At 51.2% G+C, this 22,057-nt stretch overlaps 1 protein-coding gene across 7 annotated transcripts in view; it reads left to right on the top strand.

The window, feature by feature from the left end:
* LOC102453385 (protein Aster-B) overlaps positions 1-22,057 on the top strand; it is a 337,552-nt gene that overhangs the window by 293,265 nt on the left and 22,230 nt on the right. For all 7 annotated transcript variants that reach the window (XM_075909418.1, XM_075909420.1, XM_075909421.1 and 4 more), the window contains 8 exons: positions 9,239-9,323; positions 11,486-11,589; positions 11,747-11,842; positions 12,670-12,750; positions 15,261-15,376; positions 16,395-16,551; positions 18,576-18,762; positions 19,182-19,325. In XM_075909418.1, the coding sequence (XP_075765533.1) occupies positions 9,239-9,323; positions 11,486-11,589; positions 11,747-11,842; positions 12,670-12,750; positions 15,261-15,376; positions 16,395-16,551; positions 18,576-18,762; positions 19,182-19,325 (970 nt within the window). The remainder of the gene's footprint in view (positions 1-9,238; positions 9,324-11,485; positions 11,590-11,746; positions 11,843-12,669; positions 12,751-15,260; positions 15,377-16,394; positions 16,552-18,575; positions 18,763-19,181; positions 19,326-22,057) is intronic.

The following is a 22,057-nucleotide window of genomic DNA, read 5'->3' as shown; positions in this document are numbered from 1 at the left end:
GTGTGTTCTCTGGTTGGTGCACCATTGCTTTCCGGAGATGCAGTGAGATTTGCATCAGGACTCAATCAAACAGGGTCGAGAGGAAGGGGGAGAAATTTCTGGTAGTGAAGCTCAAGGTACAGAAACCAAAGGAAGAATAGGCCCTTCTGCTCCCAGTGGTAGCAGACCTTTGTCTGAGCAGGTGCCCTTCAGTGCCCTGGAGGCAGGTACTCCGTCTCAGTATTAAAACACAGTTCGTTTCCTCAGGGCCAGCTTGAGATCAAAGTAACGCAGAAAACTCCCAATAGCCAACAGCAAGCAAGGCAGCAGAGAGGACATACCGTTCTCCTGTGGGGACCTTTCACAGATATTCCCTGCATCTCCTGCCTGGGACCCATGAACAGATTTAGCTTAGCTCTCATCTCTCCAGAGCTGAGCCACTCAGGACTCTTGTTTATTGAGGTGAGGAACCGTTTTTTGGTCAGGGGCCACTCACCCACAGAAAAGTCAGTCGGGGGCCACACACAAGCAAAAAATAAAAAACCCCTCACTACTCACCGGTTCTCAACGCTCCCAAGGTGGGAAGCAAAGGGAAGAACCCACCTTTCACTCACACTTAACTCAGCCTGCGCTGCAGTCCAGGCCTGCAGGAGGTTTGGGGCGGTGCTGAAGCTTGGGGCTTCCGCCCCCACAGCCTCACTTGAGGAACCCTAGGGTTCCAGCCTGGGGTAGGCGGGCCGGCGCTCGTGTTCCAGCCCTGCAGGTGGGCACTGAGGCTCAGGGCTTCTGGCTCACAACGTGGATGGTTGCTGGGAACCAGATCAAATTAAGCTGGGGGCCGAATTCAGCCTGCAAGCTGTAGGTTCCTCACCTCTGTTGTATCCAGCAGCCGATTGCTCTGTCTGGTGACTGTAGCTTCCAGGAACCATTGTCATAAAGCAGCCAAACAGATCTGAGCCAACTGAGGTTATAGGCCCCTGCTTTATTCCACAGCATTAGAAACCTGTCTCACACACCTGCCCAGATGCTGGGCTGCAGCTGAGCCACACAGTGTGCAGGCATGCAGCCTGCTGTCCACCTGGATGCCTCACTCCTAGGGTGGGGAGCATGGGTTTACTGAGTGGCTGGCTGAGTTTGCCAGCTGTGAAAAGGAAAAGCCGCTCATGGTCTTTCCAGAGACATTGGTGAGGAGCAGCTGTCTTGGAGCCTGGCTTGTCGGGATTATTAATGTTACTGATTAGAAGTCCACTACTAAGCATCCGCAGGCCTCTGTACTCTGCCGTTCGTCCTCAGGCTGCACTCTGAATGCCCCTCTTCTTGGCTTAAGTGCTGTCTGTCTGCTCTTCAGTTTTGAAACAAGGAGGTGCGGGCGTGCGGGGACTATGATCAGCCGTGAGTTGCCACCTAGCTCTGCTCACTAAGAGGACTGTTGGCATTCGCTTACCGTAATAGGCAGGGTAGTCTGGAGTGTAATCTCCTGGCCCACAGATCTAAGGAGGCGATGGAGCTTTTCTCAGGCCTGCTGAGCCCCAGAAAAGTTTTGCTAGTGTAGCTCTAGCTATAAACCCTCCCAGTGCAGCTGCAGTTCAGACTGGCAGAAAGAAGTGCTTTTGCTAGTGTAGCTTGTATTGCAGTGTTTCCAAATTTTATTTGGCCACGGAACCCTTTTCAGCTTGAAAGAATTTCAAGGAACCCCTATGGTTGACAGGCAAAAAACAAAAACCAAATCAAACCTGAGTCCCGCCGCAGTTCGTCTCTGTCTCTTTAAGAGGGCGTAGGGGAGTGCCGGGTTCTTGCAGAACCCTTGGTTCCGTGGGGCACCGATTGGGAAACACTGTTGTATCGGATCCCTGTGTGATTAGCTATAGTGGCAGAAGCATTTTCATGCCAGTGTAACTACGTCTGCACTAGGGCTTCTGCCAGCATAGAAGTGTCACTAAAAAAAATCCCCTTCCCCCCCTAACAGTATGGCTATGCCTAGCCTTGGTGTTGTCATCCAGTCTTCTCTGGAGCATCTAGGCCAGGGGAGGGCAAAACATGGCCCATGACAGATTCATCCTGCCAAAACTTCAGATCCGCCTGTCATGAAACTCTGGGATGCCAGTGTTCCACAGCTCTGCACGCTGCTCACAGCGGCCGGCTTCTGGGCCATGTGTGTGTCTGTGCCGTGCGCTCCTTGCGGGGCCTCCATAAGCTGCCCCTGCTTCCCCGCCATACTTGCAGCTCCTGCTGGCTGTAAGCCCAAGGGGTGTGAGGTGTGCAGAGAAACACATGGCTCCAGCAGCCGGCCGCTTTGAGCGGCATGCAGGGCCATGGCAGCCTGAGGGTCCCAATGGATTGCTGCCTGGGAGCTGCCTACTGTGGTAAGTGCCTTCAGGTCAGACCCTGAACCTGGCACTCCCCCAAACTCCTTGCCTCCCGTTACTACCCAAACCCTCTGCACCTCTTCCTGCATCCCTGCTTCAGGTCACAGCCCCTCCTGCCCCAGGTAACAACCCCCAACCTCCACACCCCTTCCCCAGGTCAGAATCCTGTCCTGCACGCATTCCCACGCCTGCCTCCTTCTGCACCCCACCTCCATCCCTGACCCCGCATCCCTCCACTAATATCATAACAGAGTGAGGCTCGTGATCATTTACCACATTTCTCAAGTGCTCCCCCATCAAAAATGATTGCCCACCCCTGTTCTTGGCAATAGACTGTTCAGCAGCCACCACTGGGGAAGGCAGAAGCATTAGTGGGACCCCAGGCCAAAAAAGGGCAATCAAACTTTGGGGCTGTCTCTGGCTCCCCCTCCTCAGAACAAACCCACACATCCCTGTCACTTGGTTATGGATCAAAACTGCTCACTTGTGTGAGCTCACCAGAAGTGGGACCCAGTAGCTTGTCAGCTCATGCTACTCTAGCATAGAGGAAACAGGCCATGTTCCGGGCCATCCTGCGCCTGAAACTTATGGCAGGCGCGCAAAAGCACCTCACAGGGTGTGATGGGTAGAGCCTCTGTCCTGTTGTGCCGTGTGGAACAAGTCTGCCATTCCCTTCCGTTCGGAGAATACGGCAGCAGTGCATGGAGGTGTCTTAGCACTGGGAAGAAACAAAGCCCAGGGCAATATGGCCCAACACCAGGTTTTCAGAAACCACAGGTCAGGTTCCCAAAATTATGGGATTGGCAAAAAGATCCTGGGATTTGAACAACAATATCGAGTTCTTTGCTGACTGGGTTTTGAGACCTTAGGGATCACACTTGCAAGCTTTTCCTTACAGCCTCGAGGGCTAGAGTGTTACTTTTTTTTTTTTTTTTTTTTTTAAAAGAGAGCTGGCAGTGCCATGTAATAATATAACTCATTTGGATCGGTAAGAGAAACCCCAAATATTGAGAGATGTGCAATGAAATGGTGCGAGTGGGCAATGCTGGGAGATGTCTCTGAGGCTTGGTAAAGGAGCTGAGATAAGGGACGTACGGGCTCTAATGTAAGGCCCAAGGCAGGGGACATATGGAGGTGAAAGGGAATACCGAGGTGCTGACACTGACTAAAGTAAAAATGGGCACAAATCATGAATTTCAAATCCAGAGACAAGCTTTGCCAGGAGTTGAGGTGTTGGGATCTGAGGTTCTGGTCCAGCCCATTCTAGAGCGAGGGCCTACGCCATGAAATCAGGTTGCAGAACCAATCCAATTCCCTGTTCCTCCTAGAGTTTGTGGGTTTTCATATCCACCATTTTGGTTTGGGCCCATCTCTGGCACAGAGACAGCTGTGTTGGAGGTACGAAAGCTCTTAGTCCCTAGCAAGAATCCCCCTCCCAACAAATGGTTTTAAAATTCTGTTCTGGAAATACTTCACTACAGAAAAAGTCTCCTTCCTCCCCAGCACCCCCAGCTCCCTGCTTGAGACGACAGGCCCTGTTTCCTGTCAGATCATGGTGGAGGATTCCGTTTATGTGCCTCAAGTTCTGTGTCCAAGGTCAGAGCCACGGAGGACTCTATGGGATTCCTGTTGGAGACATGGAGCTAGCCCAACCTTTCTTCTCCGCTATAAATCACTCTGGTGACCCTCCACTCTTGACTGTCCCTGAATAGGGGCGTGACCTCAGGGTTCTTTGCTGTCTGGTGCCAGAATGTCGGGCGTGCTTCAGCATTTCCAGCTGCCGTGTGTGTCAAGTGCTGCTTCTGTAAATCACCTCCTGCCATCTTTGTGCAGCTAGAAGCCCAACAGCCGGGAGCTGAATATTCCTCCCCAGTCACTGGTAAGAGAGAGCGATTAGCAAGAGTAAAGAGATGTGTTTGAAGAGTTAGAGCAAACAGAGCTGGCTCCATTGACTCGATACTTTCTCCGGCTTTTTATCTATTCATCAGCTCCCAGGGCCTGTCCTACCCCCATTCTCATACCTCCCTGTAGCTCACTCCTTGCAACTTGCTTTCTGTCTCTCCTGATTCCTCCCCCACCCAAAACCAAAACCAAAATTCCTCCCCAAACCAGAGGGAGATAAGCTGTGTATAACTTTAGGAGGAAGGAAAGTAATAGTAGAAACATTGCCTGGTAGCCTGAGCTACTGACTCAGAATCAGACAGTGACACAACGTGGGGGGGAATGCATTGCAGAAAGCCCCGGTAGTAGAGACAAGTCAGCAGTTTGGTTGATAAACGCCAGTTCTGTTTCGCTTTGAATTGACTGTGGCCAGCTTGAGTTTTTTCTCAAGTGTTGCCATTGTTTTAAATCATTGGTAATTTCTGGCAAATAATTCTTGGTCAGTGTCTTGTTCACAAGCAGTTCTTTGCAAGTTTTCAGTGTTCAGACTTTGTCCTGTATTGATTCGTTTTAATAGGGTGTGTATGTCATTTTGATAGGATCTGTTCTCTCATTGGAAGATCTTAACACAGAGGCCAGGCCTGCTCTGCACGTGTTTGCTAGCACATCTACGGCACTTTGGGTGCAAAGAGGTGTAAGCACTCACCAGTGTTGCTGTGCAGGCCAAAGCCCCTACTGTAGACACAGTTGTGCCAGCGACACTGTGCTTTGCTAATGCACCTTTTGCTCCAGTGGCGCAGAAATAAGCTATGCTGGCAGAAGTGCAGTTTGGCCCGTGGAAACCATGCCCATTCTAGGAGTGCTGTGCGGGTGTGATGTACACGCGAGCAATGCACTCCTTTGTTAGCCCAGCCTAGAAATCGGGTATTTCTTAATGGAATGATTGGGGATTCAAGTTTGGTTGTCACCAGCATTCCCCCAAAATTACTTGAAACTTGCTCAGCATTCATGCCTTTCTCTTTAAAACCAGCTGTACACCCCCCCCCCCCCCCCCCTCAGGAGACTGCTTCAGTGAGAGTATTTGGGGAAAGCCGGAAAGAGGCTGCAAACGCCGGCAACTCACAGACATCAACGCATTTTGCAGTGTGTTTGGCCAAGTTCCTTCTTAGTGTTAATGGAGGCAACAGCCTTGGGATTTTGCCCTCTTGTTCTAGCAGAGCGTTTGTCCCACGTTTGGCGTAGGTGTCCATTTCAACCCCAAAACTCATGTACATCCCTTGTGAAACCCCTAGAACCAAGCCCATCCTTGGTGCCGTTCTGAAGAGGGGATTTGCCTCTCTTCCCTCTCAGTGTTTTTCATGTTCTGTGTTGTACAACCCTGGATCTTCCCTTGCCAACCCTCCCCGTGTTCTCCCTCCCACATCTATTGCCTTGGCTTTCCTGCCAGAGGAGCTGTGTCTGTGTTTGAACAGCCAAAGCCGGGGAGGTTTCTCCATGTGAAATCCACCCCCTTCCCCAAGATCTAACCTGTCCTTTCCCCCACCACCACTCCCATAGTGCCATGCTGTCCCAGCTCCTTGTGTTTGTGGTAGAGTTAATGTTTACCATCACCCGCTCCCGCCTGGCTCGTGCTATCTCTGTGTGCTGCTCCTGCTTTGCCGAGGGGGTGGGTGGATGTGCAAAGACAGAGAGAAACATCAGTTGCAGTTCCAGGTGGTTTGGGAAGTAGTTTCTAACCGGCTGCAGCAAAGGGGAGCAGTCATTCAAGTGCCCAAAGCCCTAATGCTGCACTTGTCTGCAGCACTAGACCCTCGTCACAGAGCACTGTGTCTGCATTGTTTGCAGCCGCCACTGTTGAATATAGCAGTGTTGGTTTGTAGCAAGGCCCCTCCGCTGTTGTCAGCAGATGCGGTGTATTGCTTCCCTCCTGCCAGTGCTAAAAGACACAGCAGTGTCTAGTCTAGCTTCAGCAATTCTGCTTTGAGAGCGACTGGGGTAAGAAGTTACTGACCCAAACTAGAGCTGCCTGCCTGTCTCTCCAGGAGAGTCTCCTTCCCATTAGGAAGTCATAGTCCTTGTGCCTACTATTAAGCCTGATTCTGGCTCCTCTAGCTTTGCCACAGCTGAGATGTTCTGGATGTGCCTGTACCCAGTTCTTTGCGCGTTTTCCTGGATACAGTCTGGACCAGCTCCTGCACAATCAGCATTGTCATTGCGAACAGGAGCTGTGCCACATTACAGGAGCCTTTCTGTGTGTTTCCTCCTCTGTGCATTTCTGCACTTGAAGGGCGACAAAGGGAGAGAGAGGGGGCAGCCGCTGTGGATTGCAGAAGGTCTAACCAATCTGTCCTGAAACCTTCAGAGTCCAGCTGCTGGAACTTGAAGGCAATCCTCAGCCTACCTAGCAAACTCCCATCTGGTCACTGAATCAAAGGAGGAATCCCAGTTTTCAAAGGCATCTTGGGATAATAGAGCTCCAGACCGGTCCAGCTAATAGGGTCTCACGTTGCTGGTTGCATCACTGCTGTGCTCTCCTCCTTCCTTCCCCTCCCTTTAAACACAGGCTCTTTTCCAACAACTTTCCATTACAGGAAACATCTGTTGGAGGCAGGGCTGAGCCTGGGTTACTGCAGGGCATTGGCCGTCAGAGTTACCCAGATCCAGTAACTTCAAGCATGTGCAAGTCAGTTCAGTGTCTCCCCAGCCGTGCCGTTCACGAGAAAAATGTGCGGAATGGAGACGGGAGAGAAGAGCCTGAGACAGGCACGGGAAGAATAAGTCCCTGCTCCTCAGCTCGGCGGGCTGCTTGTGAGCTGCACACCGGTGTCCTGTGGGGCTAGATCTGTGATTTACTGCACACTGCGTGGGGTCCTGGAGAGCTGGACGGTGTAAGCAACTGCCTGTCCTGGACAGCTGTGGAAACTGGGACTGCATCTGGGAGGTGCTGCCGCCCCCTTGCAGCCCCGCTTGGACTCTTCCAGCTGAAGGCATGTTTGCAGTGCTCCTTTAAGAGATACTCGCTGTGGCCGGGGAGAGAGAAGCCACAAGAGCGCTGAGCGTGCTGACCAATGAGGTCCCCGTAGGAGCCGCTTTTTCAGAGTCCCTTGGAGAGCAAGTGGAGCTGCAGAGATTGCTAGAGCACAAGAGCTGGATGTGAGGAGCAGGGAAGGGCAAAGCGCACAGACCTTTAGCAGGCTGCTGCTGTTGAGTCTTCATTGGCTTTGGATCTGAAGCAGCTCAAGTGGCAGTGTGAGCAGCAGGTGAAGTCAGAGGGACTGCGGGGGACTCATGGATTCCTTGTTGGACTGTGCGGTGCTCTGGGCCTCCGTGCTGGCTCGAGAGAACGAGGAGTTGCTGTGGTTCCTGGAGGGGCTAAACGGCTTGTCCCCTGATTATGACCACCCAGGAGCAGAAGAGATTCCAGCTGTGAGTGTCTCCATTTATCAGTGTCACACAGTTCTGGTGCCACCTCTCTTTGTCATTTAGATCTCGCTGCCAAACAAGACGCTGGAGAGTCCACGTTTTACACACGGGACTCTCCCAGGAGGACCCCAAGCCAAAACTGCAGATCGGAACATCCCTGACTGTGTGGGAAGGTTCCGGTCCAGATCCAAAGTGTCCCACTCAACTCAGTCTCTCTGATGGGCTGAACCAAACCTCAGTTCTGGTGGCCCCTTCTCCTACTCACCTCACCTCACCGTGAGCTTGGGAGAAATGTGGGTCCAGGCTAGAACTCCGCTGGCCCCACCTCTAGTTCTGAGCCCACATTTGGATGCTCAGACTGGCATGTTGGTGAGTCAATTCCCAGTTTGCACGTCTGCCGATTTCTGTGTCAAGTGCAAGATGGGGGCGCCGCAAGGAAGAGCCCGTCTTGGGTCCGCAGGCACTAATGAAGGGCCATGGGGAAGCTAAGAGTTATTAATGGCGTGTTAATCGAACTCGGGCAGGGGGGCATAGGGATGCAGCTCAATTCTTAGGGAGACAGTTCTCAGGGGCATGATAGGGGATCACTTTGCATGATTTTCACTTCTCCCCTGTGCTGAGACCTGGCACCTTTTGTAACACACACGGCAAGTAACCACCCTGGTTCCCTCTCCCCGCCCTTCCTGCAGCAGAAGGCGGCTTCTGAATTCCCTGTGTTGTGTCTTCCTGAACCTGCCTTTCTGACTCAGGGAGAGTGTCGCCCAGCTAGGAAGGGTGGGAAGGGAGTAGACAGGCCTGTGCTCCAGATCACTTGTCTCACAAACGAAGGAGAGAGGAGCATTATGGTTTAGAGGAGAGAGGTGGCTCTTCTGCATTTCAACCTGCCTCCGTCCATCGCTCTCAGCAGGCTCCTGCTGCAGGGGAGGACGAGCAGTTCTCAGAAATCAGCGTTGTGGGAGGCTGCGTGTGTCTAAGATCACTGCTCCTGAGACTGATTCACGCTAACGTGTAGTAAACACAAGAGCTGAACCAGCTCCTGACCTCACTGCAGCCAGTGGCAAAATCTCCATTCAGGCCTGCGAACGGTCCCTACTTGCAGCTTCTCCTGTCTCCCATTAGAGTGCAGGCACCACACGGGGTGCAGTGGTGGGTGTGTGGGGCTTGGCATTCCACATGGCACACTCTCCTGGGAGAGCAGCCGTGAGCTCCCACCGCCAGTATTTCCATCTCAGTCCCTGCAAGCAAAGCCCCTCGCGCTGGAGCCCCTGTGCTGTCCCTGGCTCTGCTACCGTCCGCAATAGCTGGCAGGTCCCACCCCCTCCAGACCCTTCTGAGCTCTGCTCCCGCTTCTCTGACAAGTCAGGGTCTCTTCCTCCGTCATCCCTGCCGCCTACACGCTTATTAACCCAAGCTCCCTTCTTCCCCTCGATGTGTCACTGGGAAACAACGTCTTCTGGTTCCTGCTTTGTAAACTCATTGAATCCCCTCCCCGCACCACCATGCTCAGATGTCCCCTCCCGTCCCCCCTCCCCGCCTTCTTCTCCCTGCCGCTCCCGGGTTCTCTTTAACCGGCCCTCTGTTTTTTGCAGGTGTTGAGTCCAACGTATAAACAGCGCAATGAAGACTTCAGGAAACTCTTCAAACAGCTTCCCGATACTGAGCGCCTCATAGTCGGTAAGGCTGGGCTGCGGGCAGACGTTGTGGGAGTAAGTTCAGGACCAGGTGCATGAATCCATTTCCTCTAGACAGTGACCACCCCGGGGCCTTGTCTGCATGTAGCTCCGCACTGTGGTGAAAGGCTGGCTACCTCCAGGCTGTGGCGGGTAGCTCCGGGCTGAGGCAAAAAGCTGGTGGTGGCCACGCTGCGGCACGTAGCTCCGTGCTGCAGTGGATGTCTGGCTGTGTCCAAGCTTATCAGATAGTCAACTAGTCCCTCAAGTAGTCGCTTCCACCTCCCCTCCCCCCAGCACCGTCTCTGCATGGGGCGGGGGGGTAGCGGGGACCGAGCGCGAGCTGAGAATCAGCTGATTTCCGGCTCGCACTCAGTCCCAGATGCTGTGCCTCTGCTTTTTAATTGTATTAAGAGCACAGCAGGGGGACCCTGCGTGAGCCGGGAATCATCTGGCCCGGCTCGCGCCGGTCCCCCACCACTGCGCTTCAGCCTTTTAAATGTATTAAGAGCCAACAGGCTCTTACTAACATTTAAAAGGCAGAGCTGCAGCAGGGTTACCTCCTGGGGCCAAGAGCTAACCCCCCGGCAGCTCCCCTGCTTATCGACTAATCAACTAGTCCATGGAAAATCCATCGATTGGTCAATTAGTTGTTTAAATGAAATTTAACATCCCTAGTGCAGTGGGGAAAGTCTAGGGCAGCAGAGAGGCAGCCAGGCACTCTGTGTACATGCAGGTATGTGCCTGAGGTTCTTATGTGCCCGTGTTCTACCCACCTATGCAGAGCCTCACCATCCACCCAGCTGTTCGTACACGTACTAAGGGGATGTGCCACATCTGTGTGCTGCACACAGCCGTCATTTGTAGACGTACCATGCTGAACAAGCCCCTTGACTGCCTCCTGTATATGTAGGACTGGTACAGATGGACTTTTTTTCTGCTGGCTTCACTAGAGCAACAGTGATTGGCTTCGGCTGAGTTTCTGACTTCTAATGGCTTTCAGAGCCTGCAGAAAAGTCCCCTTCCCAGTTGATGAGTCAGCCAAGGTTTTAGCCTGAGAGCACATTCCCCATACGTGTGTCAGGAGGGTAGTCCAGAGTTGCTTTGTGGGCCTTTTTCTTGTTTATTTTGGGTTGCACGTCACATCATTCACGCTGCTCCGTCTCCCCTGCAGCCCCGTCTTCACATGTGCTCTGTGTCCCCTTCACACACAGGCACCCATTTCTCTGGTTGCCAGTTAAGCCATGGTGCTGCAGTCAGTTAATTACTACCACAACACTGCACCCATTCCTTGCACTGCGTGTGAGTGAGGATCTGAGGAGCTACTTGTAATTGCTGTAAGGTGCGCTAAGGAGGGAGAAGAGCTATTTGGAGGGGGGGAGGGGGTTCAGGATGGCAAAGTTATGAATAAGAGCACCGAACAGCACAAAGGATAAAACAAGCTAAAAATCAGGAAGTAATGCCTAAGATTCTGAGTAATCACATGGCAGAAAAGTCCCCCAAGCAGATGGTTTGAGACAGCTGTAACAGTGGTGTTGGCATAGGCTGGTGGCCACGGTGCTGACTGCGCTGTTAGAGGAGCTGGAGTCTATTCCTGGTTCTGCCACTGGCCTGCTGGGTAACCTTGGGCAAGTTACTTCTCTGGTGCATCTTTTCCCCCCTCCCATTTTTCTCTCTCTGGAAGCTCTTTGCAGCAGTTGGGGCTTCCAGAGCTACCCCAGTACCAATTCCACATATTTCCAGCACTAGCATGTTTGCACCTCTTGAGTTGGCTTGGTTACTGGCTCTAGCGCTGGTCTAGTCCTAATTTGGTTGCTTGTTCTGGCATGTTGGTGGTTGAAGCCTGGTTTGCTGTATTGCACGGGTCTGGTTCTTGCAAGTGTCTGGTCTCAGCTTCATTGTAGTTCTGATATGCATTTGACTGTAGCTCAGTTGCTGAGCCTGGCATATGTCCAAGGTTAACTTCGTTGTGGGCTTTGTAATTTACCTTGATAGCTACTTCCTGCAGGAGCTTGGAGCCTGAGTTACCAGTTCTGGTTCTCCTGTTTTTCTCTGGCTCAGCTCTGTGACCTGTTTTGATATAGTTGTGGCTCTACCTGGCCTGCCATCCCCAGCGGTGTACCAAAAGGTCCTGCTCCATGCTCATCTTCTGGTGTCTACCCACAGATTACTCATGTGCGCTTCAAAGAGACATTCTCCTGCAGGGCCGACTCTACCTCTCCGAAAACTGGATCTGCTTCTACAGCAACATCTTCCGCTGGGAAACGCTGGTAAAGAGCCTCTTACTTCTCCATCAGGGCTGCGCTTCCACAGCTCTCAGCACCTTCTTGCCTGTCTCAAGAGCGGGGGCATGCTGCGGCTTCTTCATCAACTCTCTTTGTCCCCTTTCTGTTTCTCTCTTCCCTTGTGCCATGGCCCCGCCCAAAGCTGACAGTCCGTTTGAAGGATATCTGCTCCATGACCAAGGAGAAAACAGCGCGGCTCATTCCTAACGCTATCCAAGTTTGCACTGACACTGAAAAGGTACGTCCCAGAACCCTCCACTCCTGGGCAAGCTGCACAAGGTGAGTGCTGAGCTAGTCTGCTGCCGGGGTGCTATAAATACCTACAGGGGGTCAGCACTGGTGCTGGCATTGGGTAGACACAGGGCTGTAGATTGTACACCGCACACCTCTGAGCAGAGCTTCGGGCATGTGCGGGTGATGTTGGGACAGCTCCCAGACCGGGAGCTACAGCTGCCTGCTCTAGGGACGGTGAATCGACGGTGTGGGGAAAGGGTTATGGAAGGGACTGGGAAGTTGTGGCTTTGGCTTCTAGGCCTTGCCACTTGGGCAAATCACTTCCCCTCGCCAAGCCTCAGACTTCCCATGTCTGCAATGGGGATAACAGCATTTACCTCCCAAGGGTGTTGAGAGACTTAACGCAGTGCAATTAGTGATCTTCAACTAGAAATAAATATATGCAAAGTGTTCCACGAATCCCTGGGGGGGGTTCCAGTATTAACCTGCATTCGTTTGGTCCGTGGGGAGGGGTGGTGTGCGGAGAGCCAGCAGAACCCAGTGTGGGGTTGGGTCGACAGTCGGGATAGAGCACACAGCCTCTGCAGCAGGCCTGCTGATACAAACCCCTGCACACGAGTCTCTGACACACAGTGTAGGCTCCTGAGGTAATGGCTACAGACATGGCCTCAGACATGCTCCCTCGGGTAGGTGATGCTCAGATCCCTCTTTTGCTCAGTAGTGTCACAGTTCTGCTTGCCACTGGGTGTCTGTGTGTCCTGCGCGTGAAGGCTGAGAGCATGTTCCTCGCTCTCTCACTGGCACTCACTTTCTCTGGCTCTGCCCTTTCAGCACTTTTTCACTTCCTTCGGCGCCCGAGACAGGACGTACATGATGATGTTCAGACTCTGGCAGAACGCTCTCCTCGAAAAGGTACGGGGACATTCCTGCGCGGGTATCAGCGCTCCCTGCCACCTGGATGTGTGCCGCCCATGCAAGAACCCACAGTACGTGTGGCTAATCCGTACACATGAACCCGTAGGTCCAGTAAATGCACGTCTGTGCTAGCGAACCAGGTAACTGTGCAGATGCAACACCCTGCTACTCGCAGAGTGACCTGTCTGCACAGGCACGTCTGCCCGCCAGTTAAAGCTCCTTTGTTGAAAATGTGTCCCACCACATTTACCACTGCTGGAGTACAAATTCATGCGTGGCCCAGCACTCGTTTTCAGAAGGCGCTCATTTAAAATGAACCCGCCTAGCAAAAAGCAGTTCCAGGATGTAGCAAAAATCTCTGACCCCACAGGCAAAGGGCATAACAGGCACATAGTGCAGGAGGATGAGTCAAGGATGGGGCTGAGACCAAGCATGAGTCTACGACGTCCCCGGGGTGTGTGGAAACTATGGAGAAGATGCAAAACATAGGAAGACTATGGTTCCCAAACATGCCGGTATATCTACCTATTCTGCAGCAGCTGGAGTCCTGACTGTATTTGGTTTGACTCTCACATTCCAATAGCAGCTTGGTGCAGAAGTGCAAGTCCAGGCTGGAACAGAGACTCCGCAATGCCATAGGAGCATGAGCTCACAACGTACTGTTTAGTCAACATACAGATGACTAACGCAGGCCTTGAGTTCAGGCCAAGACAATGTTAATATGTAGCTAGATACACTTCCCACAGGTAGACATTGATGTGTCACAGATGTAATGTTGTGATTGCAGCAGCCTTTTTTAAATTGATACTGAACATCAGTGTCCTTAGTTCAAGACTTGAAACAAACAGGAACTGAGATTTGGAGCAGTGAAGACAGGAAATACTTGAAGCTCTTTCCCCGAAATAAGGGCCCCAAAGTGGTAGGGGGAAGGGAGAGAGAAGGAAACCCAGCCAGATGCCCTTGATAAAGCATATGAATGTAATAGATTGCAGATGGGCAGAGCTGCTCCGCCCCCCCCCCCCCCCCCCCCCCCCGGTAAGTCTTTCCCATTTGAGCCTGGCCATCGTTGTTAAATCATTGTAACCTTGGTTAAGATTTTCCTGCCTGGTCACAGGCAGCAACAAGTGGGAAAATTCAAACCAATCAATTCCAGAAAAGATTTCTTTTTCTAAATTAGAAATCCTTCTTGCCTGCCATTTTGTTTCCCGATGGAATAAAACTAACCCCTTATTGTCGCCCAAAACTCTAAATCTCACATTCTGCTGCTGCAGCCCCTTGTAGCTGGAAGATGTAGTCACATTTTTATCAAGTGACCATGACCCACCAGAGCTAGGCTTTGAAGATTGACCTTCCCGGTAATGTTATTTCTCATTCTAACTAGTGACGTGTGCAGCCTTTTCGCAGTAATGCCACGAGTCCATCCAATCACAGTAACACTAGTGTTCTCAAGTTAAAGCCCCAGGGGAAAATATCTCTGTCTCCTAGAAGCAAGTTCAGGGTTTCTAAAATAGCTTTCTCTGTCCCAGCAAATTATGGGCAGCCTCCATTCAAAAAAAAATTTAACAAACTTGACCAAACCCCCCCAGTTGCTTTGTATCATGTCACTGGGAGACGCGTCAGTGGGAGGAGCAGTGGCAGTACAAACACACGTGAAGGGGTGAAGAGCTTCCTAGAGGAGCAGAGCAACCATGGATGGTGCAGGGAGATGAGTAGATGGGTCTTCCAATCAGGCCTATCTGCATCCTGGTGCTTCCTCTTCTCTTTCCCAGGTGCCTGCAAAGCCCTGAGACTGTTGCACAGGAAATCAAGGGGGCCACCTAGAGCTATGCAGGGCAGACATTGAGCTGACAGGAACAGTTTGCACAGTAATGGGGTGGCTATTTAACCAGCGTGCACCCTAACCAGGGAATGGGTCGGCCCAGCCTGTGCTCACCCAGTCAGTGCTGTGGCAGGCTCATTGTAGCAAACCATCTCTCAGCATCACTGGGGTTTGTTGCCAGGAAGAGAGTCCCACAAGCTTGCGGCCCTAGGACAGAGGACGCTACGCCATTGCGAGCTAGATTACTGAGCTCTCGCTTCGGCTCTTCAGGCGGAAATGAGCCTCCCCTGAAAAGGAAAGAAATGGTTTAAAATCAATAACTATAGTGAAAAAGAAAGAGGTCAGCAACACACTCAAGAAATGGTAACACTCCACACCGGTTCCCAGCTGTGCCCAATGGACAGAAGTTCCACCAGGTCTCCCAGGCCTGGGAACCCCACAGGCCTGACTTGTATCCTAGCCTCTTTGTACCAGGCATTTCACTGGGCAGGAGTGTTACCTAATGGTTGGAAAAGGGGAAGAAGCATCTGATCTCTGGTCCCCCATGGGCGTTGTGAGGATGAGTTGGTTGCTGTTAGGGCGGGACGCTGGAAATGCAAAGGGCGGTGTAAGTGCTAAGCAGGATGAATTCATTAGTGTCTGGGATTCTGAGGTGCAATGTGTGTGGTGTTATCCTTTCCCCCCATAGCCCCTGTGTCCAAAGGAGCTCTGGCACTTTGTCCACCAGTGTTACGGGAATGAACTGGGCTTGACCAGCGATGATGAAGACTACGTTCCTCCTGATGATGATTTCAACACTATGGGGTGCGTAAGTGCAACTGGGAAATTAGGGGCCCCATTAGGGGCCTCAGGAAATTAGGGGCCCCATCCCTTGCCTGCCTCCAACTCCCATTGACCTCCACGTGCAAAGATCAGGCTGAAGATCTGAGCTAAGCGCCTCACAGTTCACAAGCTTATTTGCACCACACCCTTTTCCCTGTGCTAGCCCCTTAGGTGTTAATGGACTTTCAGCGCTGAAAGCACATTCCTCTGCCAATGGCTAACGGGCTCTGTTCGTGAGTAGCAGGCTATAGCACAGAGGCTGTGTCTAGACTACATGCCTCTGTCGGCAGAGGCATGTAGATTAGACACATAGGAAAAGGTAAATGAAGCCACGATTTAAATGATCGCGGCTTCATTTAAATTTACATGGCTGCCGCGCTGAGCCGACAAACAGCTGATCAGCTGTTTGTCGGCTCAGCACGCTAGTCTGGACGCTCCCCTGTCGACATCAAAGCCCTTTGTCGGCAGCCCCGTTATTCCTCGTGGGATGAGGTTTACCGGGGCTGCCGACAAAGGGCTTTGATGTCGGCAGGGGAGCGTCCAGACTAGCGCGCTGAGCCGACAAACAGTTGATCAGCTGTTTGTCGGCTCAGCGCGGCAGCCATGTAAACGTAAATGAAGCCGCGATCATTTAAATTGCGGCTTCATTTACCTTTGCTGAATAAACAAATCTACATGGCTCCGTCGACGGAGCCATGTAGTTTAGACGTACCCTGACTAGAGTCCACCACGATGATGGGGACAAGGTGTTGCACACCAGCTGGTGCGTTATCCTGACAGAAGGTATCAAAACCTTTTTGATCATTTGTATAAGCACCTGAAATGTCCAGAGCTGAAAGCATGCTGGGAAAAGTCTGTCCAACAAGATTCCTGCTTGTTTCTGCTTCTGGGCTGGCTGGAAATACCAAAGAAATCCTTATTTCAGCATTTCCCCTCTCGTGCCAGCCAAAGCTAGGGAAAGACAAAGTTAAAGACGCGCCTGTTGTGTCTGGATTTACAGCTACTGCGAGGAGATTCCTGTAGAAGAAAATGACGTGAACGACAGCTCCTCCAAGAGCAGTGTGGAGGCCAAACCCGAGGCAAGTCCTTTGCTGCCCAAGAAGTCAATCACCACCAGCACGTTGACATCCACAGGGAGCAGTGAGGCGCCAATTTCGGTATGCGTCCCCTCTCCCTTTCCCATCCCAAATCTGACTGCAGGCAGAGGCCAGGAGCATGCTGATGGGCTGAAGGCAAGACAGGCCATGACTTAAGGGAGAGACTCAGGCTGATAAAATACCAGCCTATAGAGATTATGGATGATCTCTTGGGATACTGTGGTCTCAGTTTATTTACTTGTTTTAGTTCCGCGTGCACACACACTTTTTAAACAGGAGTTTCTGCTCCTCCTCCTTCTGACCTCTAAACTGTGATGTAACAGGCTGCTCCTGGAGTCCTCCTTCCACCGTAAACAAAACTAAATCACCCAAAGCATTGCTATGATCGGATGCAGCGCTCCACAAGGAAAACAAGAGGGACCTGCAGTGTTATGCCTAAAAGAAGCACATGGAACCTTTTTCAGGGGGATAAGGCCACACCGTCCCACAACCCACTCCCCCCCACACACACACCTCCCCCCTCCCCCCCACACACAACAGTCTGTTGCTCGGCCCAACCTATTAGCCAGATAGGTCGGGTGGGAGGAAGGAGCCGGGTTCTTGTCAGTCCGGACTGATGCTCCACTGGGCAGGACGAGAACTCAAAGAACCGTAGAAGACACTCCATCCTTTGCAGGATTTTTCTTCCATGCAAGTCTATGCATTTTGCCTTGTCAGGCCTTAATCAGTCCCTCAGCATCACAATCAGTCTTGCGACGACATGCTTATGGGGAAGAAGTTGTTCTCACCGTCATTTGATATCTGTATGCTGATGACCCCTCAGAGGTGTGGTCTTTCCAGTGAAAGTTGTTATCCGTTCCCTATCAAGGGGTGTTTGTCACTAACTTCAGGGTTTGTCAATCTGCCCTGGTAGTCTGGGTCTTCAGGGTGTTTTCACTAAATTGATCATTATTTGGTGCTTCTGAGTCTCCGGCCCCTCCTCTGACCATTTCAGCATGCAGCAGCCTGCACACTTACCTCTCCTAAAACGTTCTCTCTCTCATTCACACAAACAATACATTTACACAATTGCAGTGTGGGACAAAAGGGTCCTTCTAGTCACTTTAACAAAGTTACAAAGTCTTTCAACATTAAACTTCTTTCTGTCTATTACAAGGCCTTGCCTAATATTAACATTGCTATGTATTACAATATTCCGTCTCTTCACTTTACTATGCAAACATCAAACAGAGCTGGAGCTAAGTTGTTAAAGCTGCCTGGCCTGTCTGAGACCTACATCTTCTGTCTGAGTTTAATCCAAACCTTTTGCTATAACAGACATTCATTATAAGTAACTAACTTATTACTTACACAATTACAAGACTACAACAGCCTGCAGTCAATAATCCCTGACTGTTCCGTGGTGGCGATGAAGGCATTTTGGCATCTGTGGTGGTCTCAAATGAGAGGAAACTGATTTTTAAAGATAGATTCAGCTGATTGTCGTATCTCCCCTCCCCACAAATATGATTCTCTTAAAAGCATCCAAGGCAGAGATTGAGGTGGCCTTGCTACACATTTCAATGACTTAACAAGTTTAGATTGAGTTGGGGTTTAGTTGGGGAGAATTGCAGCATGGCTGTGGTTTTTTAAATATCCTTACATATGTGCTTAACCTTAATGGAAATGCAACAGGGCTTTGGGACTACGTGGTGTAACAACGTGAGTGTGCGCATGCGCACAGAATGTCAGCCTGATTTCCAGAGCTGACTGGTGTTCAGAGTTGAACAGTTCTCCCCTCTGTACTAAAACGATACGGCTAGACATGAATCCTTCCCACACCAAGCGATACCACGTAGGCAGAAGCATGGCTTCCCTGTCCTTGCCTGTCATGCTGTTTGCAGGAATGGCTACCTTGTTGGGCTTCTGTAATTTAACTTTTTTTATGAGGTTCCCTGGTTGGCCCGTTGCTCAGCCCCAACCTGGTGGATCAAGGAGTTGCTCGTCATCTGGTCCCTCCTCTTTGACCTAACTGGCTTGGGTTGCCCTGTAGCTCTCTGGGGCGCCACCCTGATGGCTTTTCTTGCGCTCTGTCCCCATCCCAGTTTGAGGGGGTGCTTCCGGAAGAGGAGGAGTTGGTGGAGAGTCCCCTTGAGAAGGAGCTCACCATTGAAAACATCATTGGAGACAAGATAGAGATTATCGCCCCGGTGAACTCCCCTTCCCTGGACTTCAACGACAACGAGGACATCCCGACGGAGCTCAGTGACTCGTCGGATACCCACGACGAAGGTGTGCAGTCAGGGCGGGTCTGGCTGCTCCTGTGGTGTCCCGGGATGCCCTGTGCTCTCTTTCCCAAGTGGGGACGTTGGGGGGATATTGTGGGATCCTCCTTTACTGGACACACAGGGTCTTTCATGTTCTTTACCACCAAGAAGAAACCAGCAACTCAGCATCGTGGGGGGGGGGGGGGGAGGCAGATGAAAAGGTAACGATGGGCTAACTCCATGGGACGAATTCCACGACTAATGTTACCGCCATTGCACCGGGAGCATGAAAAGAAAGAGAAGCAGCTGTGTCTCTTTTGAGCTCTTCCCTTGGCTCAGGTGGCAAATGGTACAGTCCTAGCTCTGCATAATGGGAGCCTTGTGCAGCATCCTTTGGCTAGAAGGGTGGCAGCAGCTCTCTCACCTCTCTCTGTCTCCCTGCAGGGGAAGTCCAGGCCTTTTATGAGGATCTGAATGGCCGGCAGTACATGAATGAAGTATTCAGTTTCAGCGTGGACAAACTGTACGACCTGCTCTTCACTGACTCCCAGTTCCAGAGGGATTTCATGGAACAGCGTCGGTTCTCCGGTGAGCCATGCACCGTCCTGGCTCAAGCACCACGTGGCCAGTTGGTGGACTCTGAGCACTAGGAGTGGGGGCCATGGAGAAGGGGGCCTCCGCATGTAGGTCTGGAGTGTGAGGCTTAGCAGCGCAATTCAGCATCATGCTGTTGCTGTCACGAGTGGGTGGTGAAGCTGTCTGGGCGTGGGGGCAGCGAAAGGGCAGTGGGAGTTATAAAGTCTTTGGCCGCGATTGTCACCAAGACTCAGGTGGGTGGACGCCAGAGAGGCAGATACCAGGCAGAGACTGGCCCTAGACTTATTTAAAGCTCTGGGATGTGGGTCTGCTCTGTCCCCCTCCTGCCAGCCATAGCTTCCTCTGCTATTAATTAGCCATTCATTAGTGTTGAAAACTCTAATACCTCATTTGCACTGGGATTAATTTAAACTCAGTCATAGAATCATAGAGCTGGAAGAGACCTCAGAAGGCCAGCAAGTCCAGCCCTCTGCCCAAGGCAGGGCCAATCCCAATTAAATCAACCCAGCCAGGGCTTTGTCAAGCCAAGACTTTAACACCTCTAGGGATGGAGACTCCACTACTTCCCTAGGTAACCCATTCCAGTGCTTCACCACCCTCCTTGTGAAATAGTTTTTCCTAATATCCAACCTGGACCTCTCCCACCACAACTTGAGACCATTGCTCCTTGTTCTGCCATCTGTCACTACTGAGACCAGCCTCTCTCCATCCTCTCTGGAACCTCCTTTCAGGAAGTTGAAGGCTGCTATCAAATCCCCTCTCACTCTTCACTTCTGCAGACTAAATAGACCCAAGTCCCTCAGCCTCTCCTCATAAGTCATATGCTCCAGCCCCTTAATCATTTTGGTTGCCCTCCGCTGGACCCTCTCCAATGTGTCCACATCCTTTTTGTAGTGGGGGGCCCAGAACTGGACACAATACTCCAGATGCGGCCTCACCAGAGTCGAATAAAGAGGAACAATCACATCTCTGGATCTACTGGCAATGCTCCTCTTAATGCAACCTAATATGCCATTAGCCTTCTTGACTACAAGGGCACACTGTTGACTTATATCTAGCTTCTCATGCACTGTAACCCCCAGGTCCTTTTCTGCAGAACTGCTACTTAGCCAGTTGGTCCCCAGCCTGTAACAATGCTTGGGATTCTTCTGTCCCAAGTGCAGGACTCTACATTTGTCCTTGTTGATCCTCATCAGATTTCTTGTGGCCCAATCCTCCAATTTGTCTAAGTCACTCTGGACTCTATCCCTGCCCTCAAGCATATCTACCTCTCCTCCTAGTTTAGTGTCATCTGCGAACTTGCTGAGGGTGCAATCCATCCCCTCATCCAGGTCATGAATAAAGATGAATAAAACCAATCCCAGAACCGAACCTTGGGGCACTATGCTAGAAACCGACCACCATCCTGACATCGAGCTGTTGATCGCTACCCACTGGGCCTGACTTTCCAGCCAGCTTTCTATCCATCTTACCATCCATTTATCCAATCCACATTGCCTTAACTTCTTGGCAAGAATATTGTGGGAGACCATATCAAAAGCCTTGCTAAAGTCAAGGTATATCACATCCGCTGACTTCCCCATGTCCACAGAGCCAGTTACCTCATCATAGAAGCTAATCAGATTGGTCAGGCACGACTTGCCCTTTGTGAATCCATGCTGACTATTCCTGATCACTTTCCCCTCTTCCAAGTGCTTCAAAATGGATTCCTTAAGGCTCCCCTCCATGATTTTTCCAGGGACTGAGGTAAGACTGACTGGCTTATAGTTCCCTGGATCGTCCTTCTTCCCTTTCTTAAAGATGGGCACTACATTTGCCTTTTTCCAGTCATCCAGGATCTCTCCCAATCTTCCCGACTTTTCAAAGATAATGGCCAAAGGCTCCTCAATGACATTTGCCAACTCCCTCAGTACCCTCGGATGTATGAAGTCCGGACCCATGGATTTATGTATGTTTAGCCTTTTTAAATAGTTCCTAACCTGTTCTTTACCCACCACGGGCTGTCCACCTTTGTCCCATATTGCGTCACTTGGCGCGTTAGTCTGGGAGCTGACCTTGTCCGTGAAGACAGAGGCAGAGAAAGTATTGAGTACTTCAGCTTTCCCCACATCATCTGTCATTAGGTTACCGCCTTCATCTAGTAGGGGCCCCACCCCCTCTCTGATCACCTTCTTCTTGCTAAACTGCCTGTAGAAACCTTTCTTGTTATCTTTCACATCCCTTGCGAGTCGCAATTCCAGTTGCGCTTTCACCTTCCCGATAAGTCCCCTGCATTCTTGAGCTGTACATTTATACCCCTCCCTAGTTATCTATCCAAGTTTCCACTTTTTGTAAGTTCCCTTTTTGTGCTTAAGTTCACCAAGGATTTCCCCTGTAAGCCAATCCGGTCTCCTACCATGTTTGCCTCTATTGCTACGCATTGGAATGGTTTCTTTTTGTGCCTTCACAAAGACTTCTTTAAAATACTGCCAGCTCTCCTGGGCTCCTTTCCCTTCATGTTAGCATCCCAGGGGATTCTGCCTATCAGGTCTCTGAGGGAGTCAGAGTTTGGTTTTCTGAAGTCCAAGATGTGTATTTTGCTACTCTCTTTTCTTCCTTTGGTCAGGATCCTGAAATTACCATCTCATGATCACTACTTCCTAGGTTGTCACCCACCTCTACTTCCCCTATTAGTTCCTCCCTGTTTGTGAGCAGCTGGTCAAGCTGCACACGGTTCCTGGTCA

The sequence above is a fragment of the Pelodiscus sinensis genome, chromosome 26 (genome assembly GCF_049634645.1).
Source record: "Pelodiscus sinensis isolate JC-2024 chromosome 26, ASM4963464v1, whole genome shotgun sequence".
NCBI lineage: Eukaryota > Metazoa > Chordata > Testudines > Trionychidae > Pelodiscus > Pelodiscus sinensis.
The sequence above is the reverse complement of the archived record's forward strand: the minus strand, read 5'-3'. Positions and strand labels throughout refer to the sequence as shown.